At 50.8% G+C, this 21,317-nt stretch overlaps 2 protein-coding genes across 17 annotated transcripts in view; both read right to left on the bottom strand.

Annotated features, from left to right (window-relative positions):
• The window catches only part of CNOT1 (CCR4-NOT transcription complex subunit 1), a 59,765-nt gene extending 48,069 nt beyond the window's left edge, over nucleotides 1-11,696 (bottom strand). For all 14 annotated transcript variants that reach the window (XM_030024949.2, XM_030024955.2, XM_030024951.2 and 11 more), the window contains exons 1-3: nucleotides 11,525-11,696; nucleotides 4,974-5,251; nucleotides 632-739 (exon numbers count right to left, since the gene is read on the bottom strand). In XM_030024949.2, the coding sequence (XP_029880809.1) occupies nucleotides 632-739; nucleotides 4,974-5,075 (210 nt within the window). In that variant the 5' untranslated portion in view covers nucleotides 5,076-5,251; nucleotides 11,525-11,696. The remainder of the gene's footprint in view (nucleotides 1-631; nucleotides 740-4,973; nucleotides 5,252-11,524) is intronic.
• Nucleotides 11,697-12,857: 1,161 nt separating this feature from the next.
• SLC38A7 (solute carrier family 38 member 7) lies at nucleotides 12,858-20,740 on the bottom strand. 3 transcript variants are annotated; one of them, XM_030025018.2, is made up of 12 exons: nucleotides 20,617-20,633; nucleotides 19,557-19,662; nucleotides 18,946-19,387; nucleotides 18,516-18,714; nucleotides 18,283-18,427; nucleotides 17,438-17,536; nucleotides 16,630-16,687; nucleotides 16,149-16,263; nucleotides 15,775-15,922; nucleotides 15,493-15,692; nucleotides 15,173-15,227; nucleotides 12,858-15,078 (listed from the first exon to the last, which is right to left on the bottom strand). In XM_030025018.2, exons 3-12 carry the CDS (start codon nucleotides 19,240-19,242, stop codon nucleotides 14,976-14,978), a joined length of 1,419 nt encoding a protein of 472 aa, XP_029880878.1. In that variant the 5' UTR covers nucleotides 19,243-19,387; nucleotides 19,557-19,662; nucleotides 20,617-20,633; the 3' UTR covers nucleotides 12,858-14,975. The 3 variants fall into 3 exon arrangements, with proteins under 3 accessions (XP_029880878.1, XP_029880879.1, XP_029880877.1); XM_030025019.1 differs by lacking the exon at nucleotides 19,557-19,662 and having other exon boundaries at nucleotides 20,617-20,740; XM_030025017.2 differs by lacking the exon at nucleotides 20,617-20,633 and having other exon boundaries at nucleotides 19,557-20,568.
• Nucleotides 20,741-21,317: the final 577 nt, after the last annotated feature.

Here is a 21,317-nt window from a genome sequence, read left to right as displayed (position 1 = left end):
GTCCACTGTGTGCAGCAAAACTAAACAAAGATAAGGTGCATAAGTCTTGTAAGTGCCCAAATTCTCATTAACATTAGCTAGTTTATTTTCATTCAAGTTTTCTTCAAGTTTAGCTTTTTTTTTTTTTTAAGGCTGAGAAAGTGATGAAACATTCTCCACCATATATGCAACATTTCATTTTCTGTAAGCATCCTCACACATTGCAATAGACAATCTAAGAATATTTGATTCCTGTTTATGAGCTAGAAAGTCTGTGGCAAAATTGCTTAAGGATGAAAACACTCCTGAGAACAGATATAGCCAGCACCAGAGGTGCCAGTTAGTGGATTTGGACAAAGTTTTAAATGACAAAGAAAGGCTTTCAAAATAGAGCACTGCATGTGGTACAAAAGCAATTGTACTGAAGCTGTCCATTTTTCCAGATCAAGCGATTTTAAGAGTCAGATATCAACAATTTGTTGTTTTCCGAGTTGAAGACTGGCAAAAGGTGCTTGCAATTGAAAGGCCACATGCCAAAAGTTCGCTTGAAGCTACTGACTCTAGCCTGCCTTTGTGCTTAGAATGGATCAAATTCTATTGCAGATTTTTAACAACCAAAACTAATAAGCAGATGCCTCAGTGCAAACTGTACCTGATGAAAATCTTTGCCACTGCTTTTACCATCGCCACTGAAATCCACGTGCGAGAATAGACAGCGTAATAAATGCCTGTCTGCCTCGGGACCGTGCCTATTCACAATCTGGAAAAAAAAAACCAAAAAAACAACTTGGCAGCAAACAGTCATTACAGAGCAAGATCTGGGTCTAGTACGGTGGATACAGCTGTACTTCTAGTGGTTAAGTCATCTACAGTTTTAACAAAACTGCTAAGAATGTTCTTTTTTCATCAGTAACCTAGAAACCAAGTCATTAACCCTATTTGCAAATGAAAAGTATAAATGAAGAGATAAAGAAAGCATCTAGACAAGTCATTGACACAAAAGCCATGCATTGTGGGTAGTATCCCTAAAAAGCTAAGTAAAAAGGGGTTTGCAAGTCACCTGGAGGATGATTTCAAGCTTCTCTACCACCAAAGCAGCCCACAATCCACACAGTGCGATGGCCTCACTCTTCCCCACACCTACAGTGCCTAACTCTGCAAGAGTACAGCCTTGGGACAGCATGTGCCTCTGCGCTATGCCTGTGTAGCAGGAATTTATCCCAGAGACAAGCCATCATACAGTATCTTCACTGATCTTGCAGGCAGGTTCTACATCATCTCCTGGTCGTGACTGACTTAACTGCTTTGGTCTTTTAAGGGACATAAGGGAATACTATAAAGGAAGTGTTTCCTGCCATTTAAAGAAAAAAGTTCATCCCAAACTTGCTCATTAGCAAGCTTTAAAAATCAAATATCATATGCTGAAGAACACCTGCAGCTGAGACCTTTTACCAAGTCTTCCCCCTGTCATTAGCGCTCATTCAATTGAATTCTATACCTCAGTCAGGAATCGGTGATCTGCAGTTGTTAATTTGCAACACCTATCACACATTACTAAATCTTAACAATATTACATTTTTGTTAGCATCCCCTATCATTTGCCTTAAGTTTAACTCTTGGCTACAGACCAGCTCATCAGCTTGTTCTTTGAAGTACCTTCAGGTTGTTTCAGTGCTTATTCATTTCTTTAAACCTCATCTAACTGGACAGCATTACTTGTTTTTAATAAAATCCATACTGCCAGAAATTTGAAGTCGCTTAATCACCAGTAGCTTGCCTCTTTGTCCAAATAGTAGCAGCTAACATCAAATCCAACCTTCACCTATTAGCAACATTTTTGCCATTGTTTCCCCCTTCCTAGCTGCAGGACAGACACAACACATGTCAGTACAAACCAGCAGCTCTGCCTACACTCTGCCTCCACCAAGCCCACTGCTTCACCCCCATCATAAATATCCTTGTTTGCCAGCAGTTTCTTTGTGCAAAAAGACAAACGGCATTGCTTTAGGCTGTGTCCGCTCCAGCTCTGCTGTTTGATTGTTCTCATCTCAATTCTTCTACCGTTATCTGACACTATGCTTCCCTTTCCCTCACAGCCTGCTTATTCCAGTGGCTGCCAAGTTTTGTTCTGCTGGAAAGAAACATCTGAGTCAGATATAGCTCTGCCTCTTGGCCAGAGGCTAGAATATATGTGCTCATGGTGTGTCAGTCCAGAGTAAATTGCCCACTCCAGTTATGTTGACAGCACTGTCTTTGAAGGCAGCCATCCCCCACGATTAGGTAGGAAGACGCTCAGATCAGTGCAAAAGGCAGCAAAACTGAATTGACAGCAAGTTCTACTAGTGAGCTCAGGCTTCAGAAAACAGGCAATTTGGTCAATCCCAATTAAATACGTAGATTTAGATGTGGTAACAAGACTGGCATGAAGCTGGATCAATCTTCTAGTGAACTATTTGGTGCTCTGACCAAGATGAACTCAACAAAACAGATGCACAAGAAAACTATACATACTAAAGCCATCAGCACAATTTTGCTGCATCAGAACTAGATTGCTTCCTTGCTTAGAAGCAACTTCAGAAGGTTAATAATTTGAAAGTCTAACATATGGGGAGGGAGGGAAGAGTGACCACTAGAAGTGCATTGTAGCATCTTTCAACTGTAACTCTAGCTTTTCCAGGAAACAGGGAATGAGAATTGCTAGTTTTCCTGTAGAAAGAGGTGAAAGAAACCTTCATATTGGCAGCCGCCTTGCACATTTACAAGACAGTGTACCCAATAACAAAATAATCTGTGAAGACTTTTTTTTTTTTTTACCATGAGGGTGACCAAGCATTGCTACAGGCTGCCCAGAGAGGTTGCGGAGTCTCCATCCATGGAGGTACTCAAAAGCTGTCTGGAGGTATTCCCAGGCAGCTGGCTCTAGGTGACCCTGTTTGAGCAGGAGGTTGGAGCAGATGACCTCCAGAGGTCCCTCCCAACCTCAACCAGTCTGTGATTCAGGATAAAGTTTGAGCCACCCATATTTGGATTTATCATACAGAGACAAGTTGGATTTTGTTTAAGGAAACACAGGGTTAGATCAAAAATAACTCTTACTTTTCTAGATCCAGAAAGTTTTGCTTTCCTAGATGAATCTGTCCACAAAGCCCTTCCCCCCCTCTCCAACCAGGCTTTCCTTACCACTACTTCAGGGAAAGGAGACCACAAAAAATCATTTCAGAGGAAGCCATTCATTAGAATTTGTCTCTCTGACAAATGCATAAAAGTTTTGCTTTTTCTTTTTTTTAAAACACACATTCTATTTTTTAAAGCAGTCTTAAACATCACCTTGTTAAATGACTACAGAAAGCATGTTTAAGCAGAAATTAGTTGCTCAATCTTTACCACAGCTATGCTTGTAAGTGATATATTTAAATGCAAGTGTCATTTTGGTCAGTTGTGACAAGAACAACTCCCAAGTATGGTTTTCCACATACTCTGTATGCTTAGATATAAGCTTTGTAAAATTGAGTGAATTGTGCCAAAAGTTTACACCAAGCAGCATACTGTGAGGCAAAGAGCGTTAAAGTATGCACATATAATCTAAGCAAAAATTGTACTAGCAACTACAGAAGTAAAGTAATACCAGGAATTAAAAAAAAAAAATAGAAAAGAAAAAAAGGCAAGGGATCATGGAGATTTTAGGAATTTAGTGTTGAAATCCTAAATCTGTCTTATAACCAAACATACAAGAAACAGCCACTTCCGCAAACCAGTTTCCAGTCTCTCACCACAGTGAGTCTAAGAGGCCTGCCATGAAGGATAAGGAACAATCTGTCCCTATTTTAGAGATCTACATTCCAAGTGAATGGCAGATCAACCATATCTTCTCCCAAATCGAAGAAACATTTATTATCCTTTACAGAACTGTTCATGACAGATCTGCAAGTCATGCCTCAGTCACTCCTTGCTGCAAAAACCATCTGTTGAAACCAACAGTGATCAAAAGGACAGCATGATCTCAGATGAGCACCTTGCAAGTACTGAACTTGCAAAAACATGGAAACTTTACAAAAGTTACAAGAGATGTATTCCATCTCCATGGCTTATGAGATCATTTTAAGCAGTGAATGTTGCTGAAATCACCCCGTCTCACCTCAATATAAGTAATGAATGCACTTTTAAAGAAGTCAGCTGTTAACAAAAATTCACTCTGCTTAAGCCCTCAGGCCTCCTAATCCGATTCAAATCACTGCAGGACTGCACTAGTGTAAGAAAAAAAAATTAACTGGCCCAGCTGTCTGCTGGGAACTGAACTAAACCAGTTTCTAAAACTGGCTCAGTACCAATCACTTCCTCCTAAGCACTCCCCTGCAGATAATGCTTTTCAGTCCATCCTGCTAGTCAGAGCTATTTTTAAAAGGGTTAGTTAAACCAGAATTCTTGCTCAGGTCTTAGATATCTGGGGTTCAATCTGCAGTTACTCTGCCTGCCTGAAACCCAGGGCCAAGAAAGTCAGCTTGGCTCCACTGTCAAGCCATACTTCATTGAATGAGATGAGGAGCAAAAAACTTCCATCAGAGGTAAGTGAAAGCATTCAGATGTAAGTAACCACATACTCATGCTTTCAGTACAACAACTCTGAACAGTAAATTTGTATGTTTTCCCCCCTCTCTCAATCAGTGTTCTATGGAATGTCCAAAAGTTGAAAGATTTAACCTGAAAGAGTTAGGAAAGCTTTGCATACCACGGTTCAAGAGCAGTAGTTAATCCTAATATTCAACTACAAAGTTAATACTGGTCCCAGCTCTGAGCTGCTGTATTCATGACCTGACAGATGAAACCAACGGGAACATCAGAGACATGAGCTGCAATTCTCAACACCACAGAAAAGAGTACACAGTAACACACACAAGAGCACCACTGAGTACAATTCAAATGAGAAGAGAAACTCCATTTGACACTCCCATTTTTTCTTTCTAAAATTTCTTTTGTAGCATCATTAGTCTACTTACATGCTGTATTTCCTGCTGGCTGGCTCGGTAGTTTTTCTTGGTTAAATTGTCCACCAGGTAGCTGATTTGAGACAAGGCCAGCGAGAGCGAGTCAAGATTCATTGCTGGTTGGGGCGGAAGCAGGCGGCCGAGCCCGGCGCAAAATCACCATTATTCCCCTTTAGTCACCTCAGAGACAGGTTAATTTTTTTTTCCCCCAATTAGCCTGTATCTGGTTCTGTGTTACTTTCCTCAGCTCTTCTTTCTCAGTTGTATTCCTCTGTTCTGAAACATGGCACCTGAAAGAGAGTATTACATGAGATTTAAGTTCTATAGCAACTTCACAGCTACATTCTAGGCACTGCTGTTAACTTGCTATGGAACACTAGCAATTAATTTAAAATAAGCTTTTGGGGTTTGTTTTTTTCTTTTGATTTTAAGAAAAATCTTTAAGTTTAAATAGTCTTAAAAACAGTTAGTGATTTCTCCATGTTTTCTACTCCCACTAGTATGGTGTAGGGTGGAAAGTTAAATCCTAGAAGAATTCAGCATTACGCCTCAGAGCTTTCTCTTATTTTTTTTGCTTCCAAGCTAACTTGGCAAAACAAGAAAAATAAAGTTTAACAAATAAATTGATAATACAGACATGTTTGATAGCTTAACTTACATAAACCATTTGAGGTGACTATGTCCACAAGGAAAAAGAAGTACTATTAAGTTTTCACAATACAAGGTTAGTTGTTTCCACGCTACCCGACCACATTTATTCATTTCTGCATTTTGCCAGTCTGAAAGAGCTAGCAAACAGCTCAGTCAGAAGAATGACTACCCTTTCAGCACTGTGAGAAAGAAGAAAACGAGATGCATAATGAATTAGATACCACACAGCAACAATCAGAGGTCAGAATCATTCAAAGCATCAATCACAAGTTTATACAAAAAAAAAAGTGCTTTTTAACCATCTCTGCAATATTTTGCCTCACTACCATCAAAGCAGTATTGCACTCAACCGTACACACCAAAACAAGCAATTGTGAATGAGCAACACACACAAAGAACTGCAATAAACTAACCCTAACATTTGGCTTATACTGAAACAGCTTTCCAGTGAGCTACAACAGCAGAGCTTGCCAGCTTAATAAATTTCTATGACAACACAAAACTTGGCACTTGACATCTCATCTGTTAAATCACAGATTGCCAATGTGATAAAATTGCATCCCAAAGCAAGTCCTGCATAACCGTCTGAGGAGTCTCAAAGGAAGCCATAAGCTGCTCCGAGAAGCAGCACTGTAATTGATCAAAGGTGGAATCAAGCTGGAGTGTCACTGTTTTGAAGCTCTACTTGATCAAAACACAAATGTCACTAGGCTTCGTGCCAAGAGGCCGAAGATCCCTTTTTCAGGAAAAAAACTATTACTTTACTGTCTTGGCTATATGGCCAAAACCACCAGTACACGATTTCTGCCTCACCATTGACATGGATCATGCAGGTGATATGTTAACTTGGCACGCACAACGCTTAGGGCAAATCAGTTCAGAAAGCAACCCCTGCAGCAACACGGCTCGACATGTCGGCCATCCTTCTGCAAGAACTGAACAGAAACAGCACCGAGGCAAGCTGAAAAGGCTGTGCTGGGTAGAACTAGAACTCTTCCCCCTCTCTCCCTTTACACAAAGGTTTTCACTCACTCAGAACTACAGCTTATTTAACATCTGCCTACACTTTAAAACATCAGGAACAACAAATCCTATCACACACAATGAAGACCATTCTGCTCTTTGGAAAAAGTTTATTAGATTAAATAAAACCATGGGTAAACTATTTGCAAGGAAAGTCAAATCACCAACCAACTTCCAGGCTTTCATTATGCCACAGAAAACCCCGCTAACTCCTAGAAGCTATATAAGATCCTACTTACGCAAGAAAACCTACATCTCATGAAAAAGAAATTTTCAAGCGGTAATATTGAAAGCATTCTTCAATGACAAGGCAGTCATATATAAAGGCATTACCTTTACATACAGGTTTAAAAGCCCACTGACTGTGAAGCAGCTTTGCAGGAAGGAGGATAGGCACAAAAGTTAATAAGATTTCTTAGTAGCAGAGTACCTGATTTTCTATTTTTTAATTTTTTTTAAAATAACTCAATTCTGCTTTTGGAATAATCCAGAAAGTGTCACTGGGCAAGGCAAGTACATGCTTTCCAAGATGTTTTTACTGGCAAGGTTTAACATACTGGACCAATATAAAGCTTCTGAAAAACATTTGTTAAGAATCAAGCAGACAGACCACCATGCCACAGTACTTACACCTACAAAAGCCACCACAAGCAGCTAGCGAGGGGAGTTCAGTCCCTATCAAAGCACCAGATTTCAGCAACCAGCCTGAAGAACTCAAGGGCTGGTTGAACTCAGGACTCAAGAACAGGACACAAACCACAACTCCAACTCAGTCATTTTTAAGGCAATAACAGAAGTTTCAGAGTTTGCCTTTCAGGCCCCTAGGAAGAAAAACAATATTTCTCTGGGTATTGTTCCTCATACCAATACAAACAGCACAGCAATCACACCTACTCCACCCAAAAAATTAAGCTTTTAGGTACTGGAACTCGAGTTGGGCTCAGACATAAATCTGATCCTCCCCACTGCCACACAATACCCTGCAGAGCACTGACACTGACCATAACACTTCACTATCAGCATCACTGTTTTCTCCCAAGAAAAGTAGGGACTACCATCTCAACACACTTTAATTGCGCAGAAGTACAAGCAGCTTTGCCACTTTCTAACTGCAAAATCCAGCAGTGCCACCGGAGAACCCAAGTTGGGGTCAAAATGAGATTTTTCCCTTTCAAGGAAGCAGAACAAGTGCCTGAGCAGACACCCTAACTCAAGGACAGAACACAATAGCTGAAGGAAGCAGCTTCCTATTTATGTTCTAAATACATGGTTTGCACGGTATGTATCCTAATACACAGAAAAAACCTGACAGCTCTCACAAGCACCAGACTAGCAGCATTTCAGAGGTTTAAATGGTGCAACCTAACTCACAATAGTGTATAAAAATCAGAGTAATTAAGGGAGCCTTGCCCGGAAAGCAGAAGTGCACAGGTACCTCTCTGATCTTTCAATGCAAGGCTAAAATTCAGTTACTACAGCACTGATTAAGCAAGCTATGAATGCTATGCAAAGCAGGCTTTATTTTTAGATGCATATATTCTTAGTGGGAATGAATCTCCCTACACTGGCCTCAACAATTCAAGAATCTTTCCATCCATGGGGCAAACCTGCTGTCTTAACAGGTTCAGAAAAGTCAGGCCTCAGCCAGAGAGAGTTTACCAAAAAAATTTAGATTGGCTGACAAAATTAGCTTAATCCATTACTGTATCATAGGATCTGTAATTGAAAGTAGCTATGAGACACAGGACTCGGGAGCTCTTGCAATATTACCATTTTATGTTGTGCAACACAGCTGATATTTACGAGGTAGAAAACGTTTACCAAAAACTACACTATTACTTAGCCTGAACACTTTCTAAGGGAATCAACAGGCCATCAGCAAAACATACAGCATCTATTTCCGTAGATTCTGTTCAACAGCAGAGTTCTATTGGGTTAGTAAAACATGAATATAATACAATTTTAGGCAAGAAACAAAAAATCACAAAATAGAGAAGGCCAATATGTAACCAGTAGTCAGGTTTGACAAACACACTCTCTACTAACCTGAGGCAGATCACTAGGAGTAACTAAGCCTTCCTGCTGAAGACGACAAACCTGAGATCTTCCACAAAATCCGAAACAGCCTTACAAAGAAAGTAATTTCAAAATTACTTTAAGCTGAACTTTGGATTTTTTTTTTTTAGTATTTTGCAGAGGTAACTACTCCCACTGGGTTTCAAGAACTGTAAAGATTTTAGGCCACATGTACTGCATGAGGAGAATAAAACAGCTCAAGTGACAGAAACTGCAACATGTTCGCTGATCAGGTTCTAAACTCCTATCAAAAAGCATCATATAAAACATGCTAAAAGCACCACTGCTAAACCAGTGAACAGTCTCTTACCCACTTCTCAAACCCATGCACGAACAGAACATATGGAAGAGCAGCACACTTCTCAGAAGCCCCCCATGAAGAGCACTCCAAGGGGGAAAGGAGGTTTTGAATCATACCATAGTTAAGCTACATTTCAGGATGTCTATCATTCTGAAATCTACAGAGAGAAAAACCTTGCAGTCTAAGTCACATGAACAGTAAAATAAGCTCCTGATTAATTTAACCAGTTCAAATGTAGGTGTTTACACATAGAAAAGCCAGCTAAACATTCCATGTACTGGAAAACTGCACACAACTCCAGTCAGTTGGAAGCCTTGATGCTGATCAGACACTGTAACTTTAGTTTACAGACAGCAGCTGAACTAAGCACATACGTTTGTTCCCATACACTACGGCCAGTTAAGCTTCAGGTTTGGAATCTACCTCAAATATATCAGGCATGCATCAATCATGACATGGCCACTTCAGGCATTTTCACATCTCAGCTAGGATTGTTTACAAAAAAAAAAAAGCCAAGAAACTCTCACTTCCCACTTTCCCTTCAGTCAAACACTGTAGGATAAAGTTTCTGTTGGAGGGATGTGAAAGCAATTTAAGGACCTGTTCTCAAAGGCTTTGTGCCATTTTCCCGTCCAGAAAGTGTTTTAGAACAGTCAAATGCTGTTTCAAAAGGCAAAGGAGAACTGCAGTATTCATATAATGGGGATGGTTTTAGAACAAAAGAAAAATCTGGCTATAATAGTCATGTCCTCAACCATGATTCTTAGTGATAAGAATTCCCAACGTGATTTAGCAATGACCCATCACAGGGACACAAAACATCACTGACCACTTTTCCTAAGTTATGTTTGCACAGTTTCTCTTCCACTTACTCAACTGAACACCAACAGTAGCCATTTTGGCATCAGTTATAATGAATTAAATATCTAGGAGCACTATGCCAGAAAGATGAACAGGATTAGGTGTTTCTCTAAAGAGGAGAGAGGTAGACAGCAAGCTTGCCATGAGTTTGGTCTGGAGACACCAGACCAATAGGATCAACAATGAACAGCAAACTTCAAAGTATAAGGGCAGAAAAAACCAAGACAATAACAAGTGTAGAAAGGGCAAACAAATCTATTACCAACTACATTTGTTTCCTGTTTATAAGACAGTCACCTCACTTGGACTCATCCTGCCTGTAATTTCAGTCAATGCCAACATAGTTACCTTAGAAACAGGAAACACTTAAGTTGTGTGCACTAAGAATGTCTTGTCAGGTGTCATACCTGTTTTGCTACCCACTTAAAAAAAATGTTCCACTAAGAGCAGATGTCATGCTTCCTTATAACAAGCAGGATTCAGAAACAGTCTAAGCTCATGATGTATCAACAGACTAAGTGTCTGGTTTTATATTTTTTAGTATTATATCACTTCTGTTGTAAATACAGTCCAAACTGTTTGTGGCTTGTTGAAATTAAACTATGACTGCTCACAAGCCTTACCATATAAAAAGAACACAGTACCACTCCGAGTTAGAGAACTATTGCAAAGGAGCTATTTCTAACAATACCATATCTGTCAAAACAGCCAACTGTTGCTATTTCTAGTTTCAAAATAAGCAAGTCCACTTTATTGGGCAGCATGTTCTTAACTGGAGAACAGCACTGAGAGCCATTTCTTCAAGGCGGTCTGCTGGAAGGTTATGTCACCAGATAACTTCCTAGAGCTCACTTTTTTACAGGTTACTTGTTTTCTTCCACTAAGTCACAACAATGCCGATCTTCTAAAGAGGCCACTGAGCCGAGCTCAGGGGTGGGCCCGGCACCGGCCCCTTCCCCAGCCTCTCAGAGCTCCACCTGTCACCATCAGGGCTACAAAAGCAGACGGGGAAGAGAAACGAAAACAGCTCAAAAGCCGAAGACTTCCGTGCCCCCTCGAAACGATCACCGTCCAGCCTGCCGCCGCCGCAGCCTCCCTCCCCCCCCGCCCCGCAGCGAGAGCCGCAAGCAGCAGCCCACGGACCTGAAAACACCCGCGGCTCTCGCCCGGAGCCACGACCGGCCCGCACCGCCCTGGCCGGGCCGAGCCGAGCCAAAGCCTTTCAAAGTTTGCTCCGCTGCTCCTCCTGTCGATCGGACGCCGGCTGAAGAAACGGGCGGCGGCGAAGAGGCGAGGGCCTGGCCGGGGAGCGGCGCAGGCCAGGCCAGGCCAGGCCGCGGGGGCCCCCACAGGCTACCCCACACGCACCCCGGAAACGGCGGGCCGGCCGGCCGGGTTCCGTCTACCGGCTCCGCCACCTCCCCCCCCCCCTCCGCCGGCGCCCGAACCCGCCGCGGCCTACAACGCCGTCCACTACCCCCGCGGGCAGACCGCCGCCGCGACCCCCGGCGCCCCGGAGTCTCCGGTGCTCCCCCACATACAGACACAGCAGCCCACCCCTCGGGGCCGGGGCTCTGCCGGCGGTGGGGGGGGGGGGGGGGGGGGGGGGAACGGGGACGACGACGGGGGACGGGACAGGACAGACGCTCACCTCAGGGGGCGTAGGGAGCCGGAGCGAGGCAGCGGGCTAGGGCCGCTCGCGCTTTTATCCTCTCGCCTCCGCCGTTTCGCTACAAAATGGCGGACGGGGTCGCGCGCTCACGTCGCGGCCTTTCCCCTCCCCCGTCCCCTCGCGGCACGCCAGCGGGGGGGGGGCAGCGGGGGCGCGGGTGGGCGGGGCGCCCGTCGAGCCTCCCGCCCCCCGGTCTGGGGCTCCCCCAATCAGAGCGTAGGGCCGCGCGCGACCTGCCCAATCAGCGCGGCGCGACCTCTGGGGCGGACGTTGTGCCGTCCTCCCCCCCGCCCTCGCCCGGCCCTCCGCGCGGAGCCAGTGCCGCGCGTCCATTGGCCGAGATCGGCCGGAGTCTTTCCTACCGTTCTGGCCAATCAGCGCTGGCAGGCCTCTCTGATTACGCATGCGCATCAGCGGCTAACCCGAGCTGGGAAGGCCGACCAATGAACGCGGGGGGCTGCGCTGGGGCGGAGCGGGAAGGGGAAGTGGCGGGGAGAGCCAAAGGGCGCGCGGAGTCATGGGGGGGGGGGGGGGTGCCCCTACCCCAGTGGTGCGCTCCGCCCCGTCCCCCCGCCCCGCCCTCCTCCCCCCGGGCGGTGGTACGGCCCCAAGCACTGTAGTCCCCCCCAACTCCCCCCCGCGCAGCGTCGTGGTAGGGGCCGAGGTACTGGAGCGCCTCCCCCCGCGCTGCCTTGGTACGGCCCAGAGCGCGGGCTATGGCCCGGCCGCTTCATCCCCCCCGCCCTGCAGTGCGGTAGTACGGCCCCAGGCGCTGCATCCCCACAACATGGCGGCGCGGGGCTGGTGCCGCGCTCCCTGCACTGCAGGGCTGCAGCCTCCCCCCAGGCCGCTGCAGGGACCATTTTGCCCCGAAATCTCCCCTCCATTTGCACGCTCCGGGCTCGCTGGCCTCGGTCCTGGAGAGGAAGCTCACCGACCCCCTCAGCCGCCCAGAGCCGGGGTCACCACCCGTGTCCCGAAACCCCAGGACGGCCCCTTCCCACCGGCCTTCCAGCCCTGGGGGACAACACCGGGATGAGGATCCCCAGGACTTCCCCCGACAGCTCCCGGCCCCGGGTACGAGGGTACCCACCCCAGGGTGCGAGGGCCTGAGGAAGGCGATGGGGCCTCACCTCTGGCAGGGGACCCGCCGCCATGGGGTCGGCACTGAAAGCCACCCCTGGCCCCATGCCGTCCACCCCAAAGCTCAGAGAGCTGGCGTGGCGTTTCAGGACAAGGGCTTCATCCCCCCCATCCCACCCAGGAGATGTCCTTCCCCCAGCCCCACAGAAAACACCTCATGCCCACCTGGTGCACGCACCACAACGTCACTTTTATTGAGTCGAGGTCCCTCCGCTTTCTGCACGTAGAAAATACATTTTAAAAGGCCGGTGTTTGTAAACAGTCAGGGGAGCGGTAAGGCAAACAGAGAAATGGTTGCAGCACCTCCGTACCCCCCTGCCCTCAGCCATGAGGACCCCCTGGGGGGCATTGAGGGAGTGTAGCGGCTCCTTGGGTGACAACCAAAGACGTGGGACACTGTGTCTGCCTCCACTTCGGCCGTGGGACTGCCTCATGCCCAGCACACCTTTGGGAAAGCCAAAGCCACAAAACCCACCAGGCACCAAACCCTTCTCCATCTTGATGGGGGATGGCCACTGAAAGGCATCTCGGCATTGGCATCTGCTGAGCCTCCAGCATCTCTGCTGGGCTCCATGGGAGGTGGCTCGGTGCTCCCCACGTCCAGGAGGAGCGATCTGCAGGGTGGGGTGGCAGTGGGGTGGGCACCCTCTTCTTTATGCCAAGGGTTCCCCCAAGGCCCAGCACCTGCTCTCAGGCAGGAGCCGGGCAAAGGGCCTTGAGAGGCAGCCAGTGCCGTATGAATGGGGGGGGTTTGCTGGAGCCTGGTTTTGTCAAAAGTTGAGGGGATGGAGGTTGGAGGTACCTTGGGGGAGGCAGAAGGGACTCGTGCCTTCACAGGTTCCCTCAAACATTCATGCTGTGCTTGGGGCTTTTCTTCCTCCTTCTCCATCTGGGTCTCCTCATCGCATCCCGAGGAGTGGCAGTGAGGTCCCCATTTACACACCTCAAGCATTGGTAGGGAAAGACCAAACGTTTCCACATGGAGAAGCACGCACATGCTGTCCTCCCACCCACTGCTGCTGGTCACAGGGAGAGAGCCATGGTGAGAAGTACAGAAGCACACCATGCTTCACCTTCCCACCACAACAGCCTGGGCTTTTTCCAGAAGGTGCAGGAGGGGCAAAGCCCAGTGGTGCTCAAAGCTGGGCTGGACCCTCAGCACAGATGCAGCGATAGACACACACGAATTCCTCCCTCCCTCCCCCAGGGTTTTAGAACCCAAACAAGGAACAAGAGAACTCAAGGACTGAACAAGAGCAGTTTGCTGTTGAAGTTTAACACCCTCAACCGAATCTGCAGCTGGGGCAACTGCTCAACTCAGAGAAAGAAAAAGTGAAACTATCATCCAGACAGGCAACAGAGGGACTGGCCAGAGCAACACCAGTCACAGAGAGTGTAAACAACCAAGGGTACAATATAAACCAGATTAATACTGACTGCTTTATCCCCAAAGCATCCCTTAAAACCTACACCTGGCCCAATCCCATTCCCTGGACACCTCCTGGAAGAACAGGATTGGAAACTGGCAGAAGAGCTTTGCTCTAGCGTAGTGTCTCCAGTAGGTCGATGCAGCCACAGCACCTTCTCTAGTGAGCGAGCAACCCCTGGCAGGGGAAACATTGCACTGGTCTGTCCCTACCCCAGGCTCCTCCTGACCAGTCAGGCTGAAGATGACGGTCCCACTTTGTAACAGAAAGTGCAGCCCAGGCGGAGGGAGATGTAAGAGTAAGGGTAGGAGACCGGTGAGATGGGCCACGGGAAAGCAGAGTTCAAACCGAACCAAACACTGACACAGAAGAGGACTAGGGGGTTGTCACCCTGTCTGATAAACATGATTACTAGTTCCCGTTATGCAAGATGCACTGTCTCCCTCCAACATTGGGAGAAGAAGGAGTTTAAGCTGTGGAGAGGAGCTCCACCAGCACAGGGGTAGACGGATGAGAGCAGCATGCCTTCGCAAACCCCAACTGCAACCCCTTAGTGATGTCTAAGGTAGTGATGTCTACCCTGGCGGGGCAGAAAGGGCTTGACCTGGACTACAGGTCCCCTTGCAGTGATGCTCTGGCTTCACCAGGGAGTCAGGGCTGAGAGGAGAAGCCTGACTGCCTGGTGCGTTAAGACAACGAGATACAAACCACCACAGGGCTCTTTCAGCCAAGCCCCAGATTACAACGCTCCTTTTGGATCTTCCCAACGCGTCAACATGTTTTCTCCCCACTTCCCTTTGGTCCTAGAGGAAAACTGCATCCCCTCAGCAGCAGCAGTGCAGTCCAGCCTGGAGGAGGAGTCAGGCTGTGAGATCCACGAAGATGGCATTGGCAGTGGTCTGTCCAAAGATGAAGGCTCCGAGGGTGACCATGAACACCCCATAGCTGACCTGGGCCCACCAGCTGCAGATGCAGGAGGACAAGGCACATTTAGAGGGGACCTCCACCCCAATATCCACAGGGGAAGCAGGGGAGAGAGGAAGCATGTTTCAGTTACCTGATTGCCCTGGTTTCCTGGATCTCAGAGAGCTTGGCTTGAATCAGGCAGAGCCCTGAAAGGCAGGGGAGGCAAATTAGACCCAGATGAGGACTGTCGCCCGGGGACTGAGCAGACACCCCACAAGCCAGGGAGCTGCATTCCCCGTTACAGAGCATGGAGTCCAGTCAAAATAGTTGGGCTGCTGACCGACCTCACACCACATTTTCGTCCTTCTCTAAAGACCTCCCGGTTCCTGCGTCTCCATCCTGCTCCCTCCCTCTTCAAGACACAAGGCCAAGAGACCGCCGCTGGCCCCTGAGCATCCCAGGATGCCCTACCTGGGAAGACGAAGATGAAGCAGGCGGCCAAGCCCCCAATGACAGAGATGACTTTGCCGATGTCGGGAATGAAGAGTGCCAGGAGGAGGGTCAGGAGGAACCAGCTGATAGTCTGAAGCAGGCGCCTCCTCCGCTCCCGAACCACATCCTCCTCCACCGTCACCCCAGTGTAGCGGAGCCAGAGACCCTCCAAGACAGCCCTGCGGGCACAGATGCAGGGCAGAGGGATTTCCCCACACTGCCCCTCCTGCCCATACCAGCCCGCCTTCTCCCAATGCTCACCGGCCGCAGAAGTGCAGGATAGGGTAGGATGTCAGCACGCAGAGGATGATGAAGGCCCGAGCGAGGGCAACAGGGATGTCATTGGAGGGGTAGGAGAGCAAGACGTCCTGCTCCACACCAGCCCCAAAAGTCAGGAAGCCGCAGACGCCTGCCGGGAAGGGAGCAGTCAGCGGGGGACGGGAACAAGCCTCCTGCACTTGTGTTTGAGGGACCAGACTTGGATGGATATGGCACAGGGCACATCACAGGGGGGGTTAAATGGACTCCCCTCTCCTTCCGCTCAGTTCCTCTGCTGACCAGAGGGTCCCTGCCCTCCAGAAGCTCACCACCCCTCCGAGGACCATGCCACACTCACACGGCCTCCCCTCGCTCACCAGTGCCCGTGTAGACGAAGAGAGCGATCACCATGGCCGCTGTCACCACCGCCCCCCAGGTCTTCACCTCTGGCTGCTTCATGCTGTTAAAGACGGGCACACTGCTCACGTGGCACTGCCAGGGACACAGAGAGAGAGCAGGGACATGCGATGGGCTGAGCTGAAGTCATGGGGAGCCAAGCCGGATGCCACTCATGAAATCCCCGGGTTTGTCGTGATATCATGATCCCCCCAGGTTTGTTGCTGGAGAAGAAAACCCAGGGGACAGGCTGCCCTGGACTTCTCAGCTGGGGTAAAACTGATCCATCTCTATCCAGGGGTGGCAAGATATTAAATTGGCTTCAGCCCCCTCGCAAAGCCATGTGGTGAGCACACAGGAAGGGTTTTGGCTGATCGTTCAGGGGAGTATTCCTGGACCACACCGGTCCCCCACCCAGGTGGCCGCAGGGTGGGAAGGGGAGCACCAGGCTCGTGGCCTTACCTGGAACCCAAAGCAGATGGTGGGCATGGCATTGAAGACGGCTGTCCAGGTGGAGGGGCTGGTGGGAGAGAAATACCCACTGGTCAGTCCAGTGCCCCCTGTGCCCCCCACCCAGCACCCTAGGGGAGGATGAACTGGGGGTGCTCAGGATGGGCTCGCTCCTCTGCTGTTACCACGTCCTCCCACCCAGGACAATGCCTTCACACAGAGCGAGGTTTTCCTGGGACCCGGCACTCCCTGAAGACCATGGCCTTTCACTGAGACAGACCCAGCCAAAACTGAAGACTTACAGAAATAAAAACATCAGTAAAAAATAAGAATCTACTTGGGCAGTGCCAAAAACTGGTCTAAACTTTGGTCTGCCTTAAAATTCCCACTGCCCATGCTGGGTTCATAAATGTCCCCAAACCGTGAGGACAAGCCACAGGGGCTGTGCTGGCCAAGAAAATAACCAAAATCATCCTAAAATGGACACAGCCCTGGTTGCTGGGTGAGCACAAGCACTGCACGGGGAGCTCTGGGCCTGGCAGTATCAGAGCTAAAAGTCAATCAGCCCTCCTCAAAACCTGCGATGGAGCCGTGGGGACGTCCAAGAGGTCTTTTTCCTCTCCTTCACCACCTGCTTCTCTGAAACATGCAGAGATGCAGCCACTTGGGAGCTTCTGGCAGCAACATGCAGCATCTCCAGGCCCAGGGATGGGACTCGGGAAGGATTTGTCCCCAGCCTTTGCAGCCCTGGCTCCTGCACCCCTGCCTGGCTCTGCAGTGCTGTGATGGCCACCGTCAGCATCACGTCTCTTGCACTCACCTGGTGGGGATCTCCACAGGCACCAGCTCCTTGTCAGGCCAGATGTACTTGATGATAATGACAGCCGTGACGTACCAGGTGCCAATCACGCTTAGGGAGCTGCAAGAGGGGACAGGAGACTGTCAGCGTGCTGCCTGCCTGCTCTATGGAGGGTCTCCTCCCAGGCTCTTCAGACCCATCTTCCTCCCTGCACAGCCCAGGCCAGCCCACTCCTCCCCACCAGGACCACCCCTGCTCTCCCTTCCCACGGGAATAGGCCAGGCACTGTCACCCACTGTCCCCAGAGCAGATGCCAACGCAATCCTGCTGCGCTTGGGGGCTGTTTCGTGCCACTGTGAGTGGCAGACCTGCCAGCAAGGGGATGGACTGGGTTTTGGGCAGGAGAAAGAGGCAAGTGTTAAAGAAGTGACACTCTTCGGTAGCCCTGGTCCAGCTCCAGCAGCCAGGTTACACCAAGATGTTTGGTGGAGCAGGGCTGGCCTGCACACCACCTGGCCCGGGGACCCTTACTGGCTCTCCTTGCTGCTGGATGGCCAACTCCAAAGACAGGGGACAATGCAGTTGAAAGCAGTTCTCCCCGCTTCCTCCAGCAAGCAGAAGGGAGGGACACAAGCCCCGGAGTAGGACACTATGGCTGCGTGGTGCTCAGCAGCTCCTCTGCTTCCCAGATGGGGAAACCAAGGCACAGGAAGGTAGAAGAGGAGATATCCAACCCCTCAGGGGCGAGCGGGCAGATACGGCACTAGAACCACGGCATTTCCACTCCCTGTCCCCTGTGACCGTGCTTAGGTGGGTGCTGGCTGGCCCACCCCGGCTCCCAGCCCCAGAGGGCTCTCCCCACCCACCTGGCATATTTTTGGAAGCCAATCTCTTTGGGGATGGAGAGGGGCAGGATGAGAAGGAAGGCAGTGATGCTGATGGTGAACTTGCGGTCCGTGTACCAGTGGCTGCTCCCAGCTTCCTCAGGCTCCGTCACCAGAGCAGCAATGACTGCGGGGACAACCAGGGCGGTCAGGTTGTCCCTTTCCAGCTGAAGGGACAGCAACTGGTTATTTTTTCCCCCATGGGACACACTTACTCTTGTCCTCCTGGTCTCCGATGATGATGAGGAAAGCAATGCAGGTGCCAAAGGTGTAGACAGCGATGGCCACCTCGCACAGCACGCCAGGTACCTTCCCGCAGACTGCCCACACAACCTCCTGGTAGGTCCGCTCGTTGCTGGCCTGTGAGCAGTACGCCAGGATGACCAAGCCTCCGATGATGAAGATCAACATGCACTGGGGTGGGGAAGACACAGGGAGGACACACTGAGGCAGCAGCATGACGAGGTCCCCAAAGCCACCCCGGGCAGCCACCCCAAACACACTGAGCATCTCTGGTGCACCTCACCCAACAGGGCTTCTTCCCAGGAGCCAGGTCCTACCTGAGCCCCTTCTGGGGCTCCACATGTTCCCCCTACGCCCCCTCCCAGGGTGTGAGAGGGGACTGTCCCTTCCCCACCCTCTCACCATCTGCAGTGCGATGCCCGCGGCCACACCGCCAGCCATGCTGAAAGCGGCGGGGAAGTTGAGCAGCCCAGCCCCGAGGGCAGCGTTGACCACAATGAAGACGGCTCCCAAAGCTGACGTGGCCCCCAGACCATTTCCTTGGCTCTCTCCGCTCTTTGGCACCGTCTCCACGCTGGGGCTCTGCAGGAGCCTGGCTCGTTCCCCAGCATCAGCGCTCCACTCCCAATCCTTGTAGTCACTGTTGATGCTCCCGGTGCCCTGAGCCATCGTCCCTCCTAGGGTGGCACACGCCACCATCCACGTCCCACTAGCACTCCTGCACCGGGCTCAGCCGGCCACCTCGAGAAGGGTCCTCTGCCAGCGCTCGCTCCATCAGGCAGGGAGGGCAGCGAACAGGCAGGCTGGGACCGCAGCAGCACGGGGGTCAGGCACTTCACTGCTCCTAGAAGGAGATTAAGAAGGACATGGTAAGTGTTAATTAAGGTACGTTAACAAGGGACAGCCTAGGCATCAGACAGGGGCACAGCGGAAATGAGTTCCCTGGGTCTCAGCGTGGGGGTCACAGCACGCAGGCATCCTCACGCCAGCAGAGATACGGCAGGAAAACTCACCTCTCATCCCCCAAACCCAGGATGAGGACACCGCTGCTGTCGGATGGGGGACTGAGCCCCAGCCGCAGGGCTGGGGAGCTGCAGCCTCACGGCAGGACTCGCCTTTCTGCGGGCACGAGACCCAGAGTCACAGCTTGCTTCCTGATTTCCAACCCCAATTCCTGTAAGCTCTGCAAGAGCCGCTGTGCATGCGCTCCCGAGTAAAGGTCAAGGCTGGGCTCAAGAGGAACGATCCATGCATGCAGCAGAAACACCATGTCATCAGGAAAAGCAGGACTGGCCCCTTCCACTGCACCCCCAGGGTAACCACCAGCATGAGGTGTCTCAGAAGCTTTTGGATCTGAAGATCTGGTGTTTCCAGCACTGCAGCCCTTGGGGGCTGGACAGCCCAGATCTCATCCCAGTGCCTCAGAGCTGAAGGAGACCAACCCTCACAACCTGGCAGGGCTTTGCAGAGACCTACACAGCCAAGGGAAATCTCGTTTTTTTTCCTAGACGATGTCTCCGGAGACTCTTCCTGACCAGCCCACCCTTTGCTTCTAGGCTAGTTAAACCCCATGCTCGTGCTACGAATCCTCTTCAGGGATTTCTGAGGAAGGGGAAAAAACCCCGCAGGTCCGCGCAGGCTAAGAAGAAAGGCAGCCCTCTCCCCCGGGGGTAGGAGTGCGGAGGGGACAGGTCCCAGGTCCCCAGGCCGGTGGGTCTGCTGGCGGCCGCGGGTCCCCTTTGGCTGAAGTCCCCACCCGGACGAGTCGATGCTTCTCCCATGGCCCGAAGGAGGATGCTGGAGGGGTGTCCGGCTGTCCTTTCACCCCAGGCAAAACCACCGTGACGGTGACAACCACAGACCCTGAGAGCAGACGCTTCTCCGAGGGTGACTCGACAGACCCACGGACCCGCGTGGGGCCCCGCCGGCGCCCCACTCCAAGAGAAGCAAGGCCCGGTGCTGCTGAGGGTCACCCCGCCTTTGCAGGGGATGCCCTCGGGGACGCGACGCGGCCCCAGCGGGTCGTTGGGCTCCCCCCCACCCCGGGTACCCCCGTACCCCAGCCCCACTCACCGGGCGGTGGGAGCCCGCTCCGGCCCCGGCGCCGGCCCCCGGTCCCCGGTCGGGCTCGGCGGCGGCGCAGCGCCGGCACCGCCCTGCCCGCTGCACGCCGGGGGTTGTAGTCCGCCCCCCGGCCCGCCCCGCCGCCCCCGGGCGCCGGCATCTCGGTCAGGAAGCGACGCTTAACCCCGGGAACCAGCGGCGACGGGGTCCTGCCTTCGGGAAGCCCATCCCCATCGCTCTGCAGCTGAACCCGGACGGACCCGCAGGCAAGGACAGGGACAGAATGCAGGGCTGTGCTGCAGCTCTATATTTATTGTCACAGAGAATGGGTAGCAGAAAGGCCTAACGCGGGGGAAAAGGGCTCTCCGCAACCAGGAGAAGGCAGCTCCAGAGCCAGGCAGAACCGGGAAACCACAGCAGGAGAACGCACAGCCCCATGGGGCAGTACCCACGGTGGCAGCAGCAGCACGGAAAGCGGTTTATTGCACAAATCACGGCAAGCGGCGGCTGCGGGCAGCAGGCCACATAAACAATCATCCCCGTTAAAACTGCAAACCGTCTTGTCAGGGAGCAGCAGGAGGCTCCAGCCCTCTTCGGCCTCAGCAAGCAGCTCCCTCTCTGCCTGTAAAGCACACAGTGACAGTGTGCACTAGATGGGCCTGTCCCAGCCCGGCAGGAGAACACGGCTGCTCTGATAAGGCATGAGAAAG

The sequence above is a fragment of the Aquila chrysaetos genome, chromosome 9 (assembly GCF_900496995.4).
Source record: "Aquila chrysaetos chrysaetos chromosome 9, bAquChr1.4, whole genome shotgun sequence".
NCBI lineage: Eukaryota > Metazoa > Chordata > Aves > Accipitriformes > Accipitridae > Aquila > Aquila chrysaetos.
Note: the sequence above shows the minus strand (reverse complement) of the source record. Positions and strands in the feature narration are given on the sequence as shown.